Source organism: Liolophura sinensis, chromosome 11 (assembly GCF_032854445.1).
Source record: "Liolophura sinensis isolate JHLJ2023 chromosome 11, CUHK_Ljap_v2, whole genome shotgun sequence".
Lineage (NCBI taxonomy): Eukaryota > Metazoa > Mollusca > Polyplacophora > Chitonida > Chitonidae > Liolophura > Liolophura sinensis.
The window spans coordinates 1,824,580-1,842,479 of NC_088305.1; the positions used below are offsets into that span (position 1 = coordinate 1,824,580).

The window sequence follows — 17,900 nt, forward strand, 5'->3', positions numbered from 1 at the left end:
TAATCAACCTTCCAAATGTTATGGAGTTTAAATACATGCAGCTGTTTTGGCTGTGGATTATCACCGGTGAGCCAGACTTTATTACATAGCAACAGAATGTTCACAATCAGATTGATCTGAAACAGGAATGAGTTGACATCAGCTGATGTTGAGAAGATCTAAAACTGGTCAAATTATTCTGTTGGTCTAAAATGAGACATCAGCTAAACGTGGCTGCCTACATGTAATGAGTTTTAGAATTCACAGTGGAAGTTTTTTTTTTTTTTTTTACCGCAAAAAATAATTGTGGCTTCATGATTGATCACATATAGACCATGTTAACATGAAACAACAGCAAAAAATATAGACTTTGCATTGTTGATTTCTGTGAGCGAAATTCACTAATACAATCCTTTTCTGGAAACAAAAAAAAAAAAAATAACGGAGTGCAATGGAATGAAAGTTTCCACGAAATCGCCCCTAATTACCCTAAATGACCAGAAATTTTGTCCATGACTAACCTGCCTATTTTTCCCGATTCTGAGATTTTAGAAAATTGTGTTGAGGTTTGCTTGGAACATGGGTGGTTTTCTACTGGAAAATTGTCAGTTTCAGCACCAAAAATAGTATTTTGTGACATTTATTTACCTCTATACGGGGTGACATTTTAGGTCATTCAGGGATGAATTATGGTTAGACCAAATGGAATGCAAGGTCAGCTGACTTATCACACATCGCCATGACAACAGCTGCTCCTACTTTGTGGTTCATGACTGACAGGCACTTTCCTGTGGCTGGGTTAAACAATTGCTGAAAACCAGTCTGTAACAAAAACATGCAGGAAATATAAAACAACACAATAAAAGGAAGACTACACTAACTGTAATTCTTCAACCTTTTTGCCCTTTAAAGCACTTTTTTTCATCAGCGCTGGAATTTACATATAAAGTTACCATGGAAATGATACTAAAACATTTGTTTGTGTCACTAAAGATACAAGCTTCATTAAACTATGTGAAATAGTTCTCTTCACTCCACATAATTTTCTTACAACGTTTTTAAATATTGGTCACCTATGATTTATTTATTTATTTGATTGGTGTTTTACGCCGTACTCAAGAATATTTCACTTATACGACGGCCGCCAGCATTTTGGTGGGTGGAAACCGGGCACAGCCCGGGGGAAACCCACGACCATCCGCAGGTTGCTGGCGGACCTACCCACTTACGGCCGGAGAGGAGGTCACCTGTGAAGTTGAAGAATTATGGTAGCTCTACTGTAATTCTTCAACCATTTTGCATATTTGCAGAATGTTACCTTCAAGATATTAATATCTGTAGAATCGTAGAGTGATAAAACTATACTTTTTTTGAAGTATTAAATCTGCCCACCCAACCAATGTAGTTTTGTCTCCATTAGTGCAAAATGCCTTTACATGTGCGTCATGGATATACCTGCAAAGTGGGGCATATTACGTCAATTCCACCGCAGTGTCACCAGTGCAATGTCACAATGAGCAGAGCCCATAGATGGAACTCCGGTAAATAATAAATGCATGAAAATCAGCATAAAAACTATGGATTTTAACTCTGGTGAGCTACCTTAACTAGCACAGAGTGATGTCTTTTGGTGTCATGAGTTGTCTCCCCTGTCTGCACATACCTGTATGGACCAGAGCCATTCCTGTGAGCCGCGCTCCCCTCGGCACTTCATGAGGCGGGGAGTGATGTCTGTCTGAGACAGGGGGTCAATGTCCATACACAGACTGGCGGCTAGCTTCAGCTCGCTGTCACCAGTCTCGTACCAGGTCTACGAAGTCAATACACGACAATTTTTGTTAATTTATTTGATTGGATTGGTGTTTTGTGTTCTACTCAAGAATATATCACTTATGCAATTACCATTATGGTGGGAGGAAACCGGGCAACCTACGACCATCTGCAGGTTGCTGGCCGACCTTCCGATGTAAGGCCAAAGGAGAAGTCAGCATGCACAACAATTTTAGTAAAATGTGAACTGTAAAATTTTATTGTGTAAAATTGTGGAAGTCTTCTTGTGAAAACATTAAAAATTTTCAGTAGGAATCTTCACAAATTCTCAAATGTACTGCTGTACAATTTTCCATGGCATATCTGTATAAACAAGACAACTACAAATCAGGTCTCCAGGAATGTTGTATTTGTCAAGCCAAATCTACCGCTCCCTCTTTTTGTTTTAGAATGTTGCGACATCATTGGCAGTCCACGTTATCTCTTGAGTGAACACTGATTTTTTATCAAACTGTATAGTGAATATTGACATTCAAGACTGACCAAAAGCAGCTGAGACTTCACAGCAAGGCTACCAAAGAGCTCGTCTGCGAAGGACACATGGATGCTGACCATGAACTCAGTACAGAAAGGACTTCAATATTTACCTTCACATGGATTCTAACACACAAAACAGATATGAAGGTCATGAGTTTGTTAATTAACAAAAGTGCAGGCCACCAACAGTGGAACATCTCGCCCATGTTTATGTATTGTGCTTTCCAAAAGCTGAGCTAATACCTGCAGTAATGTTTGAGACAGCCCCTAACAGCTAATGTCTGCAGTACTGTTTGAGATAACCCCTAACAGCTAATACCTCCAGTACTGTTTGAGATGACACCTAACAGCTAATACCTGCAGTACTGTTTGAGACGACCCCTAACAGCTAATACCTGCAGTACTGTTTGAGACAGCCCCTAACAGCTAATACCTGCAGTACTGTTTGAGACAGCCCCTAACAGCTAATACCTGCAGTACTGTTTGAGACAAACCCTAACAGCTAATACCTGCAGTACTGTTTGAGACGACCCCTAACAGCTAATACCTGCAGTACTGTTTGAGACAGCCCCTAACAGCTAATACCTGCAGTACTGTTTGAGATAACCCCTAACAGCTAATACCTGCAGTACTGTTTGAGATGACACCTAACAGCTAATACCTGCAGTACTGTTTGAGACGACCCCTAACAGCTAATACCTGCAGTACTGTTTGAGACAGCCCCTAACAGCTAATACCTGCAGTACTGTTTGAGACGACACCTAACAGCTAATACCTGCAGTACTGTTTGAGACGACACTTAACAGCTAATACCTGCAGTACTGTTTGAGATGACACCTAACAGCTAATACCTACAGTACTGTTTGAGACCCCTAACAGCTAATACCTGCAGTACTGTTTGAGACAACACCTAACAGCCAATACCTACAGTACTGTTTGAGACAACACCTAACAGCTAATACCTGCAGTACTGTTTGAGACGACACCTAACAGCTAATACTTGTAGTACTGTTTGAGACGACACCTAATAGCTAATACCTGCAGTACTGTTTGAGACGACACACAACAGCTAATACCTGTAGTATTGTTTGAGACAACACCTAACAGCTAATACCTGTAGTATTGTTTGAGACAACCCCTAACAGCTAATACCTGCAGTACTGTTTGAGACGACACCTAACAGCTAATTCCTGCAGTACTGTTTGAGACAGCCCCTAACAGCTAATACCTGCAGTACTGTTTGAGACGTCACATAACAGCTAATACCTGCAGTACTGTTTGAGACACCTAACAGCTAATACCTGCAGTACTGTTTGAGACGACACCTAACAGCTAATTCCTGCAGTACTGTTTGAGACAGCCCCTAACAGCTAATACCTGCAGTACTGTTTGAGATGTCACATAACAGCTAATACCTGCAGTACTGTTTGAGACACCTAACAGTTAATACCTGCAGTACTGTTTGAGACAACCCCTAACAGCTAATACCTGCAGTTCTGTTTGAGACAGCCCCTAACAGCTAATACCTGCAGTACTGTTTGAGACAACCCCTAACAGCTAGTACCTGCAGTACTGTTTGAGACAACCCCTAACAGCTAGTACCTGCAATACTGTTTGAGACACCTAACAGCTAATACCTGCAGTACTGTTTGAGACAACCCCTAACAGCTAGTACCTGCAGTACTGTTTGAGACAACCCCTAACAGCTAGTACCTGCAGTACTGTTTGAGACAACCCCTAACAGCTAATACCTGCAGTACTGTTTGAGACAACCCCTAACAGCTAGTACCTGCAGTACTGTTTGACACAACCCCTAACAGCTAATACCTGCAGTACTGTTTGAGACGACCCGTAACAGCTAATACCTGCAGTACTGTTTGAGACGGCTCCTAACAGCTAATACCTGCAGTACTGTTTGAGACAACCTCTAACAAGTAATACCTGCAGTACTGTTCGAGACAATTCCTAACAGCTAATTCCTGCAGTACTGTTTGAGACAACTCCAAACAGCTAATACCAGCGATACTGTTTGAGACAACCCCTAACAACTAATACCTGCAGTACTGTTTGAGACAACCCCTAACAGCTAGTACCTGCAGTACTGTTTGAGACAACCCCTAACAGCTAATACCTGCAGTACTGTTTGAGACAACCCCTAACAGCTAATACCTGCAGTACTGTTTGAGACAACCCCTAACAGCTAATACCTGCAGTACTGTTTGAGACAACCCCTAACAGCTAATACCTGTGATACTGTTTGAGACAACCCCTAACAGCTAATACCTGCAATACTGTTTGAGACAACCCCTAACAGCTAATACCTGCAGTACTGTTTGAGACGACCCCTAACAGCTAATACCTGCAGTACTGTTTGAGACGACTCCTAACAGCTAAAACCTGCAGTACTGTTTGAGACGTCACATAACAGCTAGTACCTGCAGTACTGTTTGAGACGTCACACAACAGCTAATACCTGCAGTACTGTTTGAGACGACACCTAACAGCTAATACCTGCAGTACTATTTGAGACAATCCCTAACAGCTAATACCTGCGATACTGTTTGAGACGACCCCTAACAGCTAATACCTACAGTACTGTTTGAGACGACCCCTAACAGCTAACACCTGTAGTACTGTTTGAGACGACACTTAACAGCTAACACCTGCAGTACTGTTTGAGACGTCACATAACAGCTAGTACCTGCAGTACTGTTTGAGACGTCACATAACAGCTAGTGCCTGCAGTACTGTTTGAGACGTCACATAACAGCTAGTACCTGCAGTACTGTTTGAGACGTCACACAACAGCTAGTACCTGCAGTACTGTTTGAGATAAACCCCTAACAGCTAATCCCTGAAATGTTGAAAATTTCAAGTGTTAGGAATGAATACTGAGATAAGATCCTGCCAACAAGTCGCATTCTCTTACATCCCTCAGCAGCTATCCACAGCTCCTATTCCCCTTCAAGGGGCCTCCGTGGCTATGTCGGTTAGCGAGCTAGAGCAGCATCATGACCCAGGAGCCTCTCACCAACGCGGTCGCTGTGAGTTCAAATCCAGCTCATGCTGGCTTCCTCTCCGGCCGTACGTGGGAAGGTTTGTCAGCAACCTCCGGATGGTTGTGGGTTTCCCCAGGACTAGGCCCGGTTTCCTCCCACTATAATGCCGGTCGCTGTCATATAAGTTAAATATTCTTGAGCACGGCGTAAAACACCAATCAAAAAAATAAATAAATATTCCCCTTCATCCACCACCCTACCTCTTGAAGAAATCCACGTACAATGACTTTCCAGCAGTTGTGCCACCACAGAGCAGTTGTTTTTCCGTCTTCCAAAGTCACATACAGGAGTTCAGGAGGGCTCTACCTGCTAACAACAGGCAGCGAGATCACCATATGACGTACACCACTCCCGAACTTTTGGAAAAATGACACAAAATGACGATTCGTACCTGTCGTTTACTTTTCTCCTGACATTTGGTGAGTTTGAGGGTTGTTTTCTTCTGGAAGATGTCGCCTACTGGCTCCACACACATTCCCGTGGCCTCATGTTCAAGCTGAATAGAGACAATAAATTTAATTAAAAGTTAAATTGAAAACAAATAATTATCCACAAAAAAACTACGGAAAATTAGACCAGAAACTACATTTCCATATTTTTAACACATTTTGATTCAAATTTAACACCGGTCTTTATGAAACAAACTTGATAATGTTGAAAAAAAGACTTTTCTTTCTTTTTCACTCTCACCTTTCACGTGAAAGCTCTCCTTGGAATTCAAACGTTTGTCCACATTTTATTCAACAAAAATAGACGACTAGTGAGATGACTCACTGATGGTTTTTTTTTTCACTTATTAAATTGTAAAAAAAAAAAATTGTAAAGCAGCATTCTTCATTTCCTTCAAAATCTCCAAACACAGAAGCTAGGAATCATTACAAAGAACTGTTAAGAGAAACATATATATATATATATGTACATAGCAATTATAACTGTATTGTGCTATTTATTTTTTTCTGGTTTGATTACATTTTTCACTTAACAGTTCAGGCAACTGATTGGTTGACTGAAATATGCACATGATGTATTTAATCTCACAATTCGCTTTAGTGCCATTCTTCCGTACGGGGGAAAGTCTGCCAGCAACCTGTGGATGGTTGTGGGATTTCTCCGGGCTCTGCCCGGTTTCCTCCCACCATAATGCTGGCCACCATTGTATAAGTGAAATATTCTTGAGTTTTACTTGAGTAAAACACCAATCAAATAAATAAACAAATCAAACAGTGCCACTCCTCATGATGACATGATTTGTTTATTTACCGTATTTATCTATTTGATTGGTGTTTTATGCCATGCTCAAGAATATTTCACTTATACAACGTCAGCCAACATTATGGTGGGAGGAAACCGGGAACAGCCTGGGGAAAAACCCATGGCCATTTACAGGCTGCCAGCAGATCTTCCCATGTACGGCTGGAGAAGAAAGCAGTATGAGCTGGACTGGAACTCACAGCGACCACTTGTCTTAAGACTGGAATGTCATGAAACAAAAAAGTTCATTTTTCAACATCAGAGTGCTACTTGTAATACAACAAAGCAGTAATAAAAAAAGTGAAATGTGAATTTATTACTGATTATATCTGTGAAGGAAATCCTGATATTTCACCTTTAGACAAATAATTTCAGCAGTTTGTAAAACCTCACCTTTCCTTTTCTAATGACTTGAGCTTGTTTAGGTTTGAGTCTGTCTCCTATCATAGCTGGGGCTCGCCCATTCTTGTCTGCCACACTCTGAAACCATGTGATCATTTTGGGGGATTTAGCACAGATTCTAGCAGTGGAAATTGGCTGACCCGTGGAGACCTCTCTGGATTTTGAGCGACTGAGTTAGTTTAACTCGGATTCTACTCCTTGCTCAAGAATGTTTCACTTATATAGCCAGTGGCCAGGATTATGGTGGGAGGAAATTAGGCAGAGTCCGTGGGAACCCGCAACCATACACAGTGGAACCCGTAACCATACACAGTCGAACCCGTAACCATACACAGTGGAACCTGTCGTTGACTCATAGACTTTTAAGACCAACAAGCATTACACCTGTGACATGAATTATACCTGTAACTATCAGAGATGACATTGTTCCTAAAACCCAAAGGTAACACTGGAAAAAGTTATTAAGAACACGGGTTAAGTACCGGTATCACGGTCATTTATTAACATCATTTCTGATTTTCACTTTCTGGAAATAGCAGATAAAGAGGTTTATAAACAGCTGCAGAAAACTGAGTAGAGGGATGAAGAAAACAAGGATGCTGTTGGAGAAATATCACATAACCTTCTTGAGGGTAACTTGGTAAATTTAACCAGGAATGACCTTGTCAAGGGTCAGAGATTTACAGTACTATGTTTTCCTTTACTCATAAAACTGACAGTCTTTTGCAAAGGAAGTCAACAATTCTTGTATGCGTCAGGAAACCACTATCAAAGAATCAGATATTGGCACAGATTCTTGATATTCTTGAAGAAAGTAGTTCTGTTGATCATATCTAGACTTGTTGGTGATGAAAAACCTACCTGCTGAGGGTAGACGTTCTCCATGTACCACTTGAAAGATTTACAGCCAAGACGTTTTCTCAGGGCCAGCCTTTCAGAGATATCACCATAGTCCATGTTACGCAGAGCTGGTTCCCTTTTCAAAAACTCCTCCTGTAATGTACGTTTAGAACATCAAAATTTACCTCAAACTCATCCACCTAGACATGAGCTACCCTAACAAAGCCCCTGCAGCGTTACACTCTTACCGTATGCTCATCCATTCAGGCATGAGCTACCCTAACAAAGCTACTGTAAGGTTACAGTTAACCTCATACTCATCCACCTAGACATAAGTTACCATAACAGAGCCACTGTAGGGTTACAGTTAACCTCATAGTCATCCATTCAGACATGAGCTACCCTAACAAAGCCCCTGCAGCGTTACACTCTTACCGTATGCTCATCCACTCAGGCATGAGCTACCCTAACAAAGCCACTGTAGGGTTACAGTTTACCTCATAGTCATCCACCCAGACATGAGCTACCCTAACAAAGCCCCTGTAGGGTTACAGTTTACCTCATAGTCATCCACCCAGACATAAGCTACCCTAACAAAGCCCTTGTAAGGTAACAGTTTACCTTATACTCATCCATCCAGACATAAGCTACTGTAAAAAAGCCCATGCAGGGTTACAGCTTACCTTATACTCATCCATCCAGACATGAGCTACTCTAACAAAGCCACTGTAAGGTTACAGTTTACCTCATAGTCATCCACCCAGACATAAGCTACCCTAACAAAGCCACTGTAGGGTTACAGTTTACCCCATAGTCATCCATTCAGACATGAGCTACCCTAACAAAGCTACTGTAAGGTTACAGTTTACCTCATACTCATCCACCCAGACATAAGCTACCCTAACAAAGCCACTGTAGGGTTACAGTTTACCTCATAGTCATCCACCCAGACATAAGCTACCCTAACAAAGCCCATGTAAGGTTACAGTTAACCTCATACTCATCCATCCAGACATGAGCTACTCTAACAAAGCCACTGTAGGGTTACAGTCTACCTCATACTTATCCATCCAGGCATGAGCTACCCTAACAAAGCTACTGTAAGGTTACAGTTTACCTCATAGTCATCCATTCAGACATAAGCTACCATAACAAAGCCAATGTAGGGTTACAGTTAACCTCATACTCATCCATCCAGACATGAGCTACCCTAACAAAGCCAATGTAGGGTTACAGTTAACCTCATACTCATCCATCCAGACATGAGCTACCCTAACAAAGCCACTGTAGGGTTACAGTTTACCTCACACTCATCCATCCAGACATAAGCTACCCTAACAAAGCCACTGTAGGGTTACAGTTAACCTCATACTCATCAATCCAGACATGAGCTACCCTAACAAAGCCAATGTAGGGTTACAGTTAACCTCATACTCATCCATCCAGACATGAGCTACCCTAACAAAGCCACTGTAGGGTTACAGTTTACCTCACACTCATCCATCCAGACATAAGCTACCCTAACAAAGCCACTGTAGGGTTACAGTTAACCTCATACTCATCAATCCAGACATGAGCTACCCTAACAAAGCCCCTGTAGGGTTACAGTCTACCTCATAGTCATCCATACAGACATAAGCTACCCTAACAAAGCCCCTGTAGGGTAACAGTTTACCTTATACTCATCCATCCAGACATGAGCTACCCTAACAAAGCCCTTGTAGGTTAACAGTTTACCTTATACTCATCCATCCAGACATGAGTTACCTTAACAAAGCCCCTGCAGGGTTCCAGTTTACCTTATACTCATCCATCCAGACATAAGCTACCGTAACAAAGCCCATGCAGGGTTACAGCTTACCTTATACTCATCCATCCAGACATGAGCTACCGTAACAAAGCCCATGCAGGGTTACAGTTTACCTTATACTCATCCATCCAGACATGAGCTACCCTAACAAGGCCCCTGCAGGGTTACAGTTACCTTATACTCATCCATTCAGAGGTGAGCTACCCTAACAAAGCCCCTGCAGGGTTCCAGTTTACCTTATACACATCCATACAGACATAAGCTACCCTAACAAAGCCCCTGCAGGGTTACAGTTTAACTTATACTCATCCATCCAGACATGAGCTACCGTAACAAGGCCCATGCAGGGTTACAGTTTACCTTATACTCATCCATCCAGACATGAGCTACCGTAACAAGGCCCATGCAGGGTTACAGTTTACCTTATACTCATCCATCCAGACATGAGCTACTGTAACAAAGCCCATGCAGGGTTACAGCTTACCTTATACTCATCCATCCAGACGTGGGCTACCCTCAAAGAGTTCTTGGTCAGTGTGTTTCCTCCTTTAGGGTCCCCGTACGGCCTGCGACTCCTGAACACGTGACCCACGCGAGAGCAAGGTAATATCTCCAGGCGTCCTCCACACTGCCAAATCTAAAGATAAAAACCCGCCATGGCTCACTGATTTGATCGCAATGACAGCACTCAATTCAAGATCAGCAAGCGAATTAAGCGAATTTATATACGGCTGCACTAAAAAGGCAAACCTTACATGTATGAGGTGGATGAAGTCCCATGTGAACCTGCACACAGAATTTTACCACAGTTCAGTGGCCTACCTTCATTTACACGCATGTAGGAATTGTTTTAGCTTACTCAGGATGTGATATACTTACCATCGTACTTACATACATTATTCTCTTGACAGATAACCGAACACTTACCCTGAATGACATCTCTAAATTTTCTCCTCCCCAAATATCCATGCCTGGGTCATACTGCCCCATTGTGTAAAAGTAGTCCCTCTCGATAGCAAATAGTCCCCCTGCCATTGTTGGTGATCTACAAAAAAGAAGAGATCAAAGTGGTTGAATCAACAAACAATTAAATGGTCATGACACCTCAGTCTTTTGGAACAGAAAACACAATTTCAAAAGCAGTCTATCCTGTTTCTACACATGAACACTACATTCATAAAGTTTTAATTTTTTTTCAAAGCTAAAAATAAACACTTCTGATTTCTGATTCTTTTTAAAATAAAGCAAACCAGCTTGGTTCTACATGAAGCTCATAAGAACGGTATTCCCAAAGACACACTTAAATATATTTATTACATGAGACATACTATTTTCATAAGGGCTAAAAATTCAAATATGGGATTTGACACACCGGTCACACTTGCTGTTTTTGCAAGAGCCAAAGAGACAAATATGAGATTTGCTATACTGAAGATGCTGTTTTCAAAAGAAATGAAAACACAAATGTGAGATTTGCTACGTTGGAGACACTGTTTATATAAACGTCAAAGAGCTAAATATAATATCTGACACATTGGAGACACTGTTTTTACAAAAGTTAAAGAGACAAATATGAACTTTAACTTGAATAAGCGGATGAGAAGTGATAAGCCTTTATCAGAATATATGGAATCTATCAGTTCTGAGGAACAGGTTGACAGACTCGACCCAGTTTTCTCCTCCAAAAAACCAGTCCAACCATCATAAATAAACTAATATTGAGCTAATGATTCAGTTTTACGTGAGTCCGGGAACTCTCCTAAACTCAGAAATGTGTTTTGAGGTTTGATCAGAATGCAGGATGAAATCCTTCTGGAAAAAATGTTTCTGTACTTTTAATAAGTTTCTGTACCATACTGTAAGTCTTCATCCTTATTCAACCACTAAAGCTTTTGTCTTCATGGGAATTAAAATATACAAGTATTATCAAAATTTTGCTGAAATGATTTGTTTGTGTCACTAAAGATGCAAGCTCCGTGAAATGGTGCAAATTATTTCTCTACATCCCACACTGCTCTCAGAATGTTTAAAAATACTGGTGGCAGAGGCAGTTGAAAAGTTTCAAGAATCAGAGCCTGTAATATTTTAGGTCATTTATTTGCCTCTTAAAGTGTGCTTGTATACATTACATGTAAAGACATTTATCAACTCCATGAGTACAAGATTCTTCTGTGGCCATTTCTAGATTCACTTTGGTTGTGGAAAACATTTGGGCTCCCAAACTGTTGGCTGCCTTAACTAAACAAGCCGTATTAAAACTAACAGGTAAATTTAACAAAAAACATGATGATTTACCAATAACAAATAACAAGTTTTCATACAAACTTTCATTCAGACATAAAAGCTGTTAGAAAGCATTATTCTGAGTTGCATTTTTTAAATTTCTTTATACACAGACACAGTATCACTATTAATGTTTGGGATTAGAACTTTCAATGTTTCTCCAGATATGATCCTGATGGTGGACAACCTCAATCAAGCTAAGAAATCAACAAATAAAACAGCCACTGAACAATGATGGCAGATACTCACTCTATTGGCTCTGTCTTCTGCTGATTGGTCAACGCTTGGGGCAAGGGGTCCCAGCGGAAGTGAAGTCCCCAGTTAAACCCACCCCGCACCAGAGGGGAGGCCGTGTACTCAAACGTCTCCGCGGTGATGACATCAATGATTGGCAGGACAACGACAGTCCTGTCCTCTTGTATCCTTGACAACATTGGCGTGGCCCATCCTTCTGTCACCTCACAGTGGCTGTCCAGGAATATCAACACCTGACAAAGACAACACAAAACACACTAAAATCGGTATAAACCTAAACAGGATTTGTTATTTGACATATTTGTACTTTTCCAGAATGAAATATTGATCAATGTTTATATATACAAGTTTGACATGTTAATGACATCTTGCAGACTTATCTGTTTGATTAATTAAAATAAATGAATGAGGGTTTCATCCACACCTAACATTTGTTGTTTTTTTGTTTAACCCCTGTACTAACCACTGGACATTTATTCACATCCAGGATTACATTGTACAATGCCAAGTAATGTAATCCTGGATGTGCCTTTAATATATATATTCACTGCTCAAGTTGAGTTATAGGTTGTATATGTCAATGCATCTAAACAAACAAGTAACATAGAGTGAGTTATCTCCCCTGTTCTCCTGATATCCTCTCAAGTTACCTCCCCTGATGCCTTTGACGCTCCAAACATCCTCGCTCTGATCAGCCCCAGTCTCTCTGCGCTATGGAAAACTTTCACCTTGGAAAAGTGAACTGTGACATACATGTTGAGATCGTCCTTCAGGTGACCTTGAAACAAGGAAACACCAGACATACAACCAGCCCCATATATTGAACAGAGCAGAAGCGAAAAATGTTCTTAGAGAGATTAATACAGCACAATATCGCTGCCATACTGCTGAAGTAGTGTTAAGCCATAATCATTCATTTATTCATTCATTTTCATTCCCGAGACCAAATGTGATCAGATACATTCTAAGCCTTGCATATTACAATAACAATACTTCTCATTAAAATGTTACAAAATGAAGGCATCTCTCTTCTGTCACAAAAATAAAATACCTTCTCTAGGTTTGCTCCAAGCAAGAAAATACCCAAACACAGAATGAGCAGGAGAAATCTTGAGTCATATGAATTTTTAAAATTGTAGCTTACATTAACCCAATAAACAGAGCTATTTTATAACAGTGTTATAAGTAACGCTAATCAGGTTAGTGGAACAAATACAATATTTGCCTAGTATGATAATAGAGGGTTTGTTTTTGATCTACATGTACTTTTGGGTGCCATATTACAGAAATGTTACTATACCTACTCCAATATGGAGAGCCAGCCATTAATGTTATGCTATCAGTTATGTGCAACCCCCTCTGACATTGGGGCTGTTTTTTTACATAGCTTTCACAACATCAGGGCATCTTTAAAGATATCTTGAGTCAGACGTTAGCTTTCAACATAATGATGAAAATTCTTTTCGGAAAATCAGTCTTCCAACCAAAATGATATAGGACATAATTATCATGGAAAGATTCTATAAAGTTTTGAAAGCCGAGAATGATGGACAGTTCACCTAGAGAAGCCATGTTGTAGAAGCCCTTATGGACCTGGCCAATCACTACCTCTGAAAGCGTCACATGATAACTGGCTGTCAAGTCAAAAAACCTATTAGCTCTCGATTGTTAGTGTGGTTTCTTACAGTGGACAGACAGATAACAATGCAACAAATTGGATTTTGCGCTTAGTTTAAGTGTTAAACTAATACAGTTTGGACCACACATTCATGAGCAGGGAACTGAGAACGGCTGCCCGTGTCACTCTGCTTACATGTTGGGTGGGATACTGCAGTAGCTTGTCAGGGTAAGCTGCCAAGAAAACCGCCTCTGGGGAGTCACTGCTTGAAGAAAAATATTGTGACTTTTCACTATATTTCCTAAGCAAATTCAGATTTTCTATGAAAATATCTTCCCAAAATCTGAATGAAAGAGTCTGTTATCAGTCAGAAGGTCCTGCTATGTTTGGTAAACTCCCAGAAGTCGGTGCAGCCAGCTAGGCGAAATGCTTACACTCATTCAGGACCAGGACGAGTAGGGCTGCTAAAACACAATGCTTGCATCTACGAAGATTGCCCTGACATAGACGACTAAAAAAAAACATCGGCCGTCTGAACATGGAACAGAGCTGATATTCTCTGGTTGGGTATCAGGCATTTTCATTTGCATTTTCTTATTGTTACACTGTTTAATACCAATGGTATGGGAGAACCCCTAGCTTTTGTGACAGCTATAACATAGCAAGACGGCATCACCAAATGAGTAGCTAGGAACTGATAATTGTTTGCTACTTATCCTGTTGACAAGCAGTGTGGAATTTTAAATAATTTTTTAAAAGATTTCTGGAATACTATTTTATCAATTAATTCAGCTTTAGAGGCTGAACTCGAACTCAAAACTTCCCCATTCTTGTTCGTGATCAAAATTTGACTTACTAAGGTCACTTTTATCATCCACAAGAATGATCTCTTTGAGCAAATCCGGTGGGGTGAAGTCAATCACGCTGTACACGGTCCTCATCAACACTGACCAGGCCTCATCATAAAAACAAATGACCACACTGGCCTGAGGCAGGTTGGCTGGGTACACCTTCTGGGCACACCTGATGACAAACAAGGGAGGTAATCACTGAGCACAGGGCATGTAAACCATGCATTGCAATGCTATTGCAGAGGTAGCCATAGGGCTTGTGTTCATTGACAAATGTGGTACGTGTGTGGCTTATTTATTTACTTATTTCATTGGTGTTTCACACTGTACTCAAGAATATTTCACTTATAGGACGACGGTAAATATTATGGTTGGAGGAAACCGGGCAGAGCCAGAGGGAAAACCCATGACCATCGGCATGTTTCTGACAGACCTTATTACATACGGGTGGAGAGGAATCCAGCATGAGCTGGACATGAATTCACAGTGATCACATTGGTGAGAGGCTCCTGGGTCACTGGACTGCGCTAGCGTGCTAACCCACTCGTACGTGGGAAGGTCTGCAGCAACCTGCGGATGGGCGTGAGTTTCCGCCAGGCTCTGCCTGGTTTCCTCCCACCATACATGTTGGCCGCCATCATAGAAGTGAAATATCCTTGAGTACGGCGTAAAACACCAATCAAATAAATAAATAAATACATTAGCCTAATAACAAAATGGTTAATTTAACAAGACAAGGCCGTTGATTCCTCGCCAAAGAATGGGCCATTTAAAATTGGAATAAAATTAAACCTCGGCAAAAAAGCTTATAACTGGACAAATGGCTAACTGCAGAGATGCTATCAAGTATACCCGCAGGAATACTTGAGTTATATCACCTGAAATGTGGTCACCTATGTCCCCATCAGCTACCTATCAGCTATATTCACAGGAATGTTATCAGCTATATTCACAGGAATGTTATCAGCTATATTCACAGGAATGATATCAGCTATATTCACAGGAATGGTATCAGCTATATTCACAGGAATGCTATCAGCTACATTCACAGGAATGCTATCAGCTATATTCACAGGAATGCTATCAGCTATATTCACAGGAATGATATCAGCTATATTCACAGGAATGCTATCAGCTATATTCACAGGAATGCTATCAGCTATATTCACAGGAATGCTATCAGCTATATTCACAGGAATGATATCAGCTATATTCACAGGAATGCTATCAGCTATATTCACACGAATGCTATCAGCTATATTCACACGAATGCTATCAGTTACATTCACAGGAATGCTATCAGCTATATTCACAGGAATGCTATCAGCTATATTCACAGGAATGCTATCAGCTATATTCACAGGAATGCTATCAGCTATATCCCCAGGAATGCTATCAGCTATATCCCCAGGAATGCCATCAGCTATATTCACAGGAATGCTATCAGCTATATTCACAGGAATGCTATCAGTTATATTCACACGAATGCTATCAGCTATATCCCAAGGAATGCTATCAGCTATATATTCATTTGCTGCTTGAACTCACTCTGGAGCTCTGAAGTCAGGCAATGCTCTGTAGAAACCGAGACGGTCACTGATCAGTTGATTAAACACATATAACCTGTAACCTGCAAGTAGACAATCAATTCAAGGTTTATTTTGCAAACCTAGAATAAAGATGATGGACGGGCATACAATGAAGTATTAAACGCTCAACATTCTTTCACAATAAGCCGAGCCGACAAGTACTGCGAGTTCACACAGATATAGACGAGACAGGATAGGGCCTATGGCACACCTACGCAGCTAAAGGGCGAGATTTTACGATACTGACTAGATTGAATAAAGATGTGGTCAAGCCGGGTCTGTCAGCCCAATGGCGCTGTAAGCAGGCCGTGTAAAATTACGCCTTTTAGTCTCGTTAGTTCATGAGAGCACCAACCATGTCTCATCTCAGCCCATGTGAGCTTGCGAGATTCCTAAAATGCTGAATTGGCTTATTATACTATCACTTCTCAGGGAATTGGCAGGATATCACATTTTCACTATAGCTTAGAGCTTTACATGTAGCCTGACATATATGTCAGATTTGTTCAAAAGGAGAGGGATATTGGATTTTGGCCAACTATGCAGCATATAGGATTGTCTCCATAAAAGCTTTGATGCAAACAAAACAGGAGATTGTTTCCACATAATATTAGATCGGTTATTGTAAAATTGTCACAAACTTTATTTCTATTAGTCAATCATTCTCACGTTTACACAGTTCAGAGCTATAGAACGTACTGGCACTGTATAGTCTCACCTGTGTCTTTTACATCTTGATCATTAGATGACCGAACCATCCCTAACTCTCTAATGTCATAAGTCTTCTTTTTCCTCTCCTCAAGGCGCTGCGCTACTTTAGCTGGGCTGTCATCATCAGCTGGCCCCTCCCCTTCCCTGTCTCTCATTACCACCTCTCCGGGATACCCAGCATTTCTCCACTCGTCCCGCCCCCTTGCCTTGAGGCGAAGGTGTCGTCTCCCTTCTGGCCACTGGCTGGGGAACTTGAACTGTTTCCAGGTGGAATCCAGTTGGATGTTTATTAGGAAAAAGAACAAGATTCCCCAGACAAAACTCACTGTGATCCCTCCATATATGAAGTACTTGAATGGACGACGCATGCTGGCACTCTCAGGATCAAGTGCCAGAAATTGCCTATGGATTTGTTACGTCTTTAATTTTTACCACACGCAGTTTCTGTTGAGACAGTACATGCTGTCAGGTGGCGAGATGTACACCCATCTGTCCAGGTGAGTTGACCCTGTCCCATTAAAATTTACCATCATGAAAATGTGATTATTCTGGAAGGTATTCGGGGAGACATCAACTCATACTAACAGATATCCTAGTAATGGTCAACACGTGAGCGCCGCAGTGCTGCTGAAATTTGACAGCTAGACACTATTGAAGTCAGAGACTTTCGCCAGTTCCACTTGGCAGAGCTGCACTTGCAAAATGATTTTGTCCACATAAACTCTTCAAAGTAGACAGTTACTGTGATTTCAACGGACAATTCAACAATCGAAATCAATTATCACTAATAATGACACTTCTAACATTCTGTGATCAAACGCTGTATCTCCAGTGTCCGTTTTGTCTGCCACTTCTCAGTATGTTTACATTCCTGCTGCATGGGGGCTGCCATCTTGGAAATTTACATTTTCGTTGTAGGGGTGTCACATTGATGGATTTATCTGA

General features: G+C 41.0%; 1 protein-coding gene across 1 annotated transcript; it reads right to left on the minus strand.

The window, feature by feature from the left end:
- Positions 1 to 263: 263 nt before the first annotated feature.
- LOC135477749 (polypeptide N-acetylgalactosaminyltransferase 11-like) lies at positions 264 to 17,782 on the minus strand. Its single transcript, XM_064757943.1, has 12 exons — positions 16,963 to 17,782; positions 16,204 to 16,285; positions 14,661 to 14,827; positions 12,837 to 12,964; positions 12,181 to 12,419; positions 10,576 to 10,693; positions 10,133 to 10,285; positions 7,860 to 7,991; positions 6,990 to 7,076; positions 5,737 to 5,841; positions 1,643 to 1,789; positions 264 to 801 (listed from the first exon to the last, which is right to left on the minus strand). Exons 1-12 carry the CDS (start codon positions 17,321 to 17,323, stop codon positions 673 to 675), a joined length of 1,848 nt encoding a protein of 615 aa, XP_064614013.1. The 5' UTR covers positions 17,324 to 17,782; the 3' UTR covers positions 264 to 672.
- Positions 17,783 to 17,900: the final 118 nt, after the last annotated feature.